Raw genomic sequence first — 7,617 nt, forward strand, 5'->3', positions numbered from 1 at the left:
TCCCCTGGGATGCAGGGTGGTCCCAGGCTGCGGGGTCTGGGGTGTGGGGTCCCCTGGGGTGCAGGGTCCCGGGGTGCAGGGTCCCGGGGTGCCCGGTCCCCGCGATCCCCTGACACAGCGCAGCCGACCCCCGACCCCCCGCTCCCAACACCCCCACCCTGACGCCCCCGCCCCACGTCCCCCCCCTCCGGCACCATTAAAGCGCCCCCGGCAGCCGCGTGTCTGTGCTGCGCGAGCCGGGACCGGCACCGGGGGGGGGCACCGGGGGGGGGGGGGGGGGGAGGTACCGGGGGAGGTGGTACGGGGGGAGGCGGTACCGGGGGAGGGGATACAGGGGGAGGGGGGCGGTACCGGGGGGGGCGGTACCGGGGGAGGGGGGCGGTACCGGGGGGGGCGGCCCGGGGGGGTGCCTGTTGCCTCCCCCCGGACCCATCACATGATCGCGGAGCGCCCGGCGGAGCAGCGGCGCCGGTGAGCGCCTGGGGCGGGGGAGCGGCAGCGGGACCGGGGGGCGGGAGTGGGGCGGTGGGGCTCGGCCGGGGAGGGGGGGGCGGCACCGGGAGCGGGGAGGGGGAGGGGGACGGGGACGGGACGGGACGGGACGGGGGCGGCAGGGCTCGGCCGGGGCGGGGGGGGAGGGGGTTGGGGCGGCACCGGGGGGGGGCACCGGGAGCGGCACCGGGAGCGGGGCGGCGGCCGGGGCTGAGGCGGCGGCTCCCGCAGGACGGGCCATGGCGGTCGAGGGCGGGATGAAATGTGTGAAGTTCCTGGTTTTCATCTTCAACTTCATCTTCTGGGTGAGTGGGGGGCACCGGGGGCGAGGGGGGGGGGGGGCCACCGGCGTCGGTAGAACCGGGCAGATGGGGCTGGGGGGACCCCATGGCAGCAGCCGCCCCCGCCCCGTGATGTCCCCCCGCCACTAACATCACCACCCCCCACCACAACCCCTTTGAGACCCCCATTCCCCACCCCCCCCCCCGCTTGCTTGCCCTGAGGAGGGGGCTTATAGGACCCTGGGGGGGCCCTGGTGCCCCGGGGGGGCTTTATAGGATCTTGGGGGGGGCCCTGCTGCCCCGGGGGGGGGGGGGAGTTATAGGATCTTAGGGGGGACCCTGCTGCCCCGGGGGGGGGGTTTATAGGACCCTGGGGGGGCCCTGCTGCCCCGGGGGGGCTTTATAGGATCTTGGGGGGGGGGGGGCTGCTGTCCTGGGCGGGGGGGGTTATAGGACCCTAGGGGGGCCCTGCTGCCCTGGGGGGGGCTGCAGTGGGTGCTGGGGGTGGGGGGCCGGAGGGGTGAGGTTGCCCACCCTGGGAGAGCCCAGCACCGGGCAGCGTTGCGGCCGCACCCCGCCATCAGTAGGTTCCAGGGTTAACAAGGCTGGGCAGGGTGAGGCTGAGGTCAGGGTGGGGACCCCCCAGGTGGCCAGGACACCCCCCCCCACTCACCCCCCATGCCCTGTGGGTCCCGGCCGGGGTCCCCGCGTGGGGCAGGACGTGGGTTTGGGGAAGTCGGGGTGAAGAAAGAGGCGCGAGGAGCCCAACGGCCGCAGCGGGGTGCGCGGGGGGGAGGGGGGGACACGGGACACGGGCTCCTTTCCGGCCATGGTCCCATGTGTGTCCCCCCCCCACGCAGGGAGTGAGTCTTCCCCATCCCCACCCTGATCCTGCGGGGCTGAGTCACCCCTGAGTGGCCGGGGGAGGGGGGGAAGGGGGGGGGGGGGCACCCACTGGGGGGGGACACACGGGCGCCAGCCCCCCCCCCGACCCGCCGCCACGAGTGTTTGTGCAGCGTGGGCCGAGCCGTGCCCACGCCCAGCGAACAAACAGGGCGGCGGGGGGGGGAGGGGGGGGCACCCCCCTGCCATGGGGAAACTGAGGCCAAGGGGGGGAGGGGGGGGTCCCACCCGGGGGGAGGGGGGCAGGGACCCACTCCTGTCCTGGCGCTGGGAAGGGCTGTGGGTGCCCTGGCTCCCATGGGAGGGGGCTGCCAGTGCCCACCGGGGTGGCACGTGCCGGGTTTCCCCCACCACCACCACCCACCCTGCCCCGACCCCCCCCCTCCGGTCCCTCCGCGGCCCCCCTGGGTGGGGGGCTCCCCTTGGCCCCCCCCCCTCCGAGGCCTCTCGCCGTGGCCGGAAGGTGGAACTTTCCGGACTTCCCGGTGTTCCAGTGGCCGCCAGCTTGCCCCCCCCACCCCCACCCCCACCCCCACAGCGGCGTTGGGGAGCAGGACTGGGGACCCCCACCACCACCAGACCCCCATGGGGCCACCACGGCGGGGCTGTGCTGCCCCCCCCCCATATCCCCCCTTAGGATGGGGGTCCCCAGTTTGAAGCCAAACCCCAGCGCTGCCCCATCCAGCAGAAGGGCAGGTGGGGACCTCCCACTCCGCTGGTTCTGGGGTGGGGGTGGGGTCCCGGTCCTGCGGGGTGGGGGGCTGCACCCCACTTCCCTCTGTGCCCCCCCAGGTGTGCGGGGTGGCCCTGGTGGCCATCGGGATCTATGCCCAGGTAGCCCTGGATAAGGCGCTGGCCGTCAGCAGCGCCTCCGCCTCCAGCACCCCCGTCGCCATCCTGGTGCTGGGCATCATCATCTTCTTCATCTCCTTCTTCGGCTGCTGCGGCGCCTGGAAGGAGAGTTACTGCATGGTCACCACGGTGAGACCCCTCCCCACCTATGCTGACCCCCCACCCCCCCGACCCCCCCTCTAACCTCCCCCCCCCGCCCCGCAGTTCGCCATCCTGCTCAGCATCATCTTCCTGGTGGAGATCGCCGCTGCCATCGCTGGATATGTCTTCAAGGATAAGGTGGGGAGGGGGGCGCGCCCCCAGCCTCTTTGTGACCCCCCCCCCCCCAGCCCCTTTGTGACCCACCCCCCCTCCGGCCCCCCCAGGTCCGCACGGTGCTGGAGGATGGGCTGTGGGATGCCATGCGCCAGTACGGGGAGGACGAGCCCTTGACGCAGGCGGTGGACGAGCTCCAGAGGGATGTGAGTACTGGGGGAGGGGGGGGGTCCTGGGGGGCTGGGGTGAGCCCCCCCTGACCCCCTGGGGTCTCTGTGCCCCCCCCCTCCCCCCTCCCCGGGCAGTTTGCTTGTTGTGGAGTCAACAACTACACGGACTGGGCCACCATCGAGCGGTTCAAGGCGAACGACACGGTGCCCCGGTCCTGCTGCCGCATCAACAGCACCTCCTGCAACGTCCACCCCAGCCCCACCACCGTCCACGCGGAGGTGAGACCCCCCACCCCCCAACCCCGTACTCCCCCCACCCCACCCCCCCCCATATCCCGGGGGTCCGGCCACCTCCTGAGCCCCCCCTGCTCCCCCAGGGCTGCCTGCAGAGCATCGAAGCCTGGATGAAGCGGAACATCCTCATCGTGGCGGCGGTTGCGCTGGGCATCGCCTTCTTCGAGGTAGGGGGAGGCTGAGACCCCCACCCCTCAAATATGGGGCTGTGCAGGATGGGGGTCACCCCCTCCCCTCTATTTTTCCAGATCCTGGGCATCATTTTCGCTTGCTGCCTGATGAAGGGTATCCGCAGCGGCTACGAGGTGATGTAGCCCCCCCCCCCCCAAGCCGGTGCTGTGCCCCCCTCCCCCCCCAACACCTCGGGGGGCTTTGGGGGCTACACCCCACTCTCTTGCCCTCTACAAGCTCCTTGGGGGCAGGGCCCCATGTGCCAAACCCCCCCCCCGGGGGGGCTGGTGCTGGTAGACACCCCCCCCCACACACACACACACACACGCCGGTGGGGGACTGGGGGGGGCCAGGGGGGGCGTCCCTGGGTTTGGAAATTAAAAAAAAAACCAAAAACAAAAAAACCAAAAAAAAGCTTCTGTAGGGCTGTGTCCCCACTGCTGCGCCCCCCGTGGGGGGGGGTCCCCTGTGGTCTGCGGACCCCATGGGTGTTGTAGGGCTGGGGGTGGCCTGGGGGCTGCACCCTCCTCCCCACCAGGAAGGGACTGGTCCCACTGGGAGCAGGAGGCCACCCCCAAACCGGAGGGGCCACCCCCGAACTGGGGGGGCCAGTGTAGCTCAGGGCCATGTCACCAGGACACTGGGGCAAGTGGGAGGGCAACGGGGGGGGCAGCATCCCTGCAGCCCCCTCCCCCCCCCAGGGGATGGAGCCCTGGAAGACCCGCTCAACCCTGGCTATAGTGGGGCTGGGGTCTCCATGCGCCACATCCCTGCCACCACTGGTCCCCAAAGTCCCGTGGGGACAGGGACCCCCAGCAGGGAACCCAGGCACTGACCCCCCCTCAACCCTGGCTGTAGTGGGGCTGGGGTCTCCGTGTGCCACAGCAATGCCACCACTGGTCCCCAAACCATGCAGGGACAGGGACCCCAGGCAGTGACCCCCCCTCAACCCTGGCTATAGTGGGGCTGGGGTCTCCATGTGCCACAGCAATGCCACCACTGGTGCCCAAACCCCGTGGGGAAAGGGACCCCCCCTCAACCCTGGCTGTAGTGGGGCTGGGGTCTCCATGCGCCACAGCAATGCCACCACTGGTCCCCAAACCATGCAGGGACAGGGACTCCAGGCAGTGACCCCTCCTCAACCCTGGCTACAGTGGGGCTGGGGTCTCCATGTGCCACAGCAATGCCACCAATTGTCCCCAAGCCACATGGGGACAGGGACCCCCCCTCAACCCTGGCTATAGTGGGGATGGGGTCTCTGTGTGCCACATCCCTGCCACCACTGGTCCCCAAGCCCCGTGGGGACAGGGACCCCCAGCAGGAACCCCGGGCACTGACCCCCCCTCAACCCTGGCTGTAGTGGGGCTGGGGTCTCCATGTGCCACAGCAATGCCACCAATTGTCCCCAAGCCACGTGGGGACAGGGACCCCCCCCTCAATCCTGGCTGTAGTGGGGCTGGGGTCTCTGTGTGCCACAGCAATGCCACCAATTGTCCCCAAGCCACATGGGGACAAGGACCCTCCCTCAACCCTGGCTATAGTGGGGATGGGGTCTCCGTGTGCCACAGCAATGCCACCACTGGTCCCCAAGTCACATGGGGACAAGGACCCTCCCTCAACCCTGGCTATAGTGGGGATGGGGTCTCTGTGTGCCACAGCAATGCCACCAATTGTCCCCAAGCCACATGGGGACAGGGACCCTCCCTCAATCCTGGCTGTAGTGGGGCTGGGGTCTCTGTGTGCCACATCCCTGCCACCACTGGTCCCCAAGCCACATGGGAACAGGGACCCCCAGCAGGGACCCCGGGTACTGACTCCCCCTCAACCCTGGCTATAGTGGGGCTGGGGTCTCCATGTGCCACAGCAATGCCACCACTGGTCCCCAAGCCACATGGGGACAGGGACCCTCCCTCAATCCTGGCTATAGTGGGGATGGGGTCTCTGTGTGCCACAGCAATGCCACCACTGGTCCCCAAGTCACATGGGGACAGGGACCCTCCCTCAACCCTGGCTATAGTGGGGATGGGGTCTCTGTGTGCCACAGCAATGCCACCAATTGTCCCCAAGCCACATGGGGACAGGGACCCTCCCTCAATCCTGGCTATAGTGGGGCTGGGGTCTCCATGCGCCACATCCCTGCCACCACCGGTCCCCAAGCCACATGGGGACAGGGACCCTCCCTCAATCCTGGCTATAGTGGGGCTGGGGTCTCCATGTGCCACAGCAATGCCACCACTGGTCCCCAAACCATACAGGGACAGGGACCCCAGGCAGTGACCCCTCCTCAACCCTGGCTGTAGTGGGGCTGGGGTCTCCGTGCGCCACATCCCTGCCACCACTGGTCCCCAAGCCCCGTGGGAACAGGGACCCCCAGCAGGGACCCTGGGCACTGACTCCCCCTCAACCCTGGCTATAGTGGGGCTGGGGTCTCTGTGTGCCACAGCAATGCCACCACTGGTCCCCAAGTCACATGGGGACAGGGACCCTCCCTCAATCCTGGCTGTAGTGGGGCTGGGGTCTCTGTGTGCCACAGCAATGCCACCACTGGTCCCCAAGTCACATGGGGACAGGGACCCTCCCTCAATCCTGGCTATAGTGGGGCTGGGGTCTCCATGTGCCACAGCAATGCCACCACTGGTCCCCAAACCATGCAGGGACAGGGACTCCAGGCAGTGACCCCCCCTCAACCCTGGCTATAGTGGGGCTGGGGTCTCCATGTGCCACAGTAATGCCACCAATTGTCCCCAAGCCACATGGGGACAGGGACCCCCCCTCAACCCTGGCTATAGTGGGGATGGGGTCTCTGTGTGCCACATCCCTGCCACCACTGGTCCCCAAGCCCCGTGGGGACAGGGACCCCCAGCAGGAACCCCGGGCACTGACCCCCCCTCAACCCTGGCTGTAGTGGGGCTGGGGTCTCCATGTGCCACAGCAATGCCACCAATTGTCCCCAAGCCACGTGGGGACAGGGACCCCCCCCCTCAATCCTGGCTGTAGTGGGGCTGGGGTCTCTGTGTGCCACAGCAATGCCACCAATTGTCCCCAAGCCACATGGGGACAAGGACCCTCCCTCAACCCTGGCTATAGTGGGGATGGGGTCTCCGTGTGCCACAGCAATGCCACCACTGGTCCCCCAAGTCACATGGGGACAAGGACCCTCCCCTCAACCCTGGCTATAGTGGGGATGGGGTCTCTGTGTGCCACAGCAATGCCACCAATTGTCCCCAAGCCCACATGGGGACAGGGACCCTCCCTCAATCCTGGCTGTAGTGGGGCTGGGGTCTCTGTGTGCCACATCCCTGCCACCACTGGTCCCCAAGCCACATGGGAACAGGGACCCCCAGCAGGGACCCCGGGTACTGACTCCCCCTCAACCCTGGCTATAGTGGGGCTGGGGTCTCCATGTGCCACAGCAATGCCACCACTGGTCCCCAAGCCACATGGGGACAGGGACCCTCCCTCAATCCTGGCTATAGTGGGGATGGGGTCTCTGTGTGCCACAGCAATGCCACCACTGGTCCCCAAGTCACATGGGGACAGGGGACCCTCCCTCAACCCTGGCTATAGTGGGGATGGGGTCTCTGTGTGCCACAGCAATGCCACCAATTGTCCCCCAAGCCACATGGGGACAGGGACCCTCCCTCAATCCTGGCTATAGTGGGGATGGGGTCTCCATGCGCCACATCCCTGCCACCACCGGTCCCCAAGCCACATGGGGACAGGGACCCTCCCTCAATCCTGGCTATAGTGGGGCTGGGGTCTCCATGTGCCACAGCAATGCCACCACTGGTCCTCAAACCATACAGGGACAGGGACCCCAGGCAGTGACCCCTCCTCAACCCTGGCTGTAGTGGGGCTGGGGTCTCCGTGCGCCACATCCTGCCACCACTGGTCCCCAAGCCCCGTGGGAACAGGGACCCCCAGCAGGGACCCTGGGCACTGACTCCCCCTCAACCCTGGCTATAGTGGGGCTGGGGTCTCTGTGTGCCACAGCAATGCCACCACTGGTCCCCAAGTCACATGGGGACAGGGACCCTCCCTCAATCCTGGCTGTAGTGGGGATGGGGTCTCTGTGTGCCACAGCAATGCCACCCACTGGTCCCCAAGCCACATGGGGACAAGGACCCCCCCCTCAACCCTGGCTATAGTGGGGCTGGGGTCTCCATGTGCCACAAGCAATGCCACCACTGGTCCCCAAG

At 68.4% G+C, this 7,617-nt stretch overlaps 1 protein-coding gene across 1 annotated transcript; it reads left to right on the forward strand.

Annotated features, from left to right (window-relative positions):
• The first annotated feature begins 389 nt into the window (after nucleotides 1–389).
• Nucleotides 390–3,769, forward strand: CD63 (CD63 molecule). The gene is made up of 8 exons (XM_080369102.1): nucleotides 390–471; nucleotides 724–797; nucleotides 2,469–2,657; nucleotides 2,733–2,807; nucleotides 2,894–2,989; nucleotides 3,089–3,232; nucleotides 3,331–3,414; nucleotides 3,496–3,769. Exons 2-8 carry the CDS (start codon nucleotides 732–734, stop codon nucleotides 3,559–3,561), a joined length of 720 nt encoding a protein of 239 aa, XP_080225228.1. The 5' UTR covers nucleotides 390–471; nucleotides 724–731; the 3' UTR covers nucleotides 3,562–3,769.
• The last annotated feature ends 3,848 nt before the right edge of the window (nucleotides 3,770–7,617 follow it).

Source organism: Falco punctatus (genome assembly GCF_963210335.1).
Source record: "Falco punctatus genome assembly, chromosome: 18".
NCBI classification, from domain to species: domain Eukaryota; kingdom Metazoa; phylum Chordata; class Aves; order Falconiformes; family Falconidae; genus Falco; species Falco punctatus.

What these genes read in the sequence shown, in the direction of transcription:
- CD63 (XM_080369102.1), top strand. Translation starts at nt 732, where the DNA reads ATGGCGGTCGAGGGCGGGATGAAATGTGTGAAGTTCCTGGTTTTCATC. An exon ending in GATATGTCTTCAAGGATAAG is followed by an intron (nt 2,808 to 2,893) that starts GTGGGGAGGGGG and finishes CGGCCCCCCCAG; the next exon opens with GTCCGCACGGTGCTGGAGGA. An exon ending in CCACCACCGTCCACGCGGAG is followed by an intron (nt 3,233 to 3,330) that starts GTGAGACCCCCC and finishes CTGCTCCCCCAG; the next exon opens with GGCTGCCTGCAGAGCATCGA.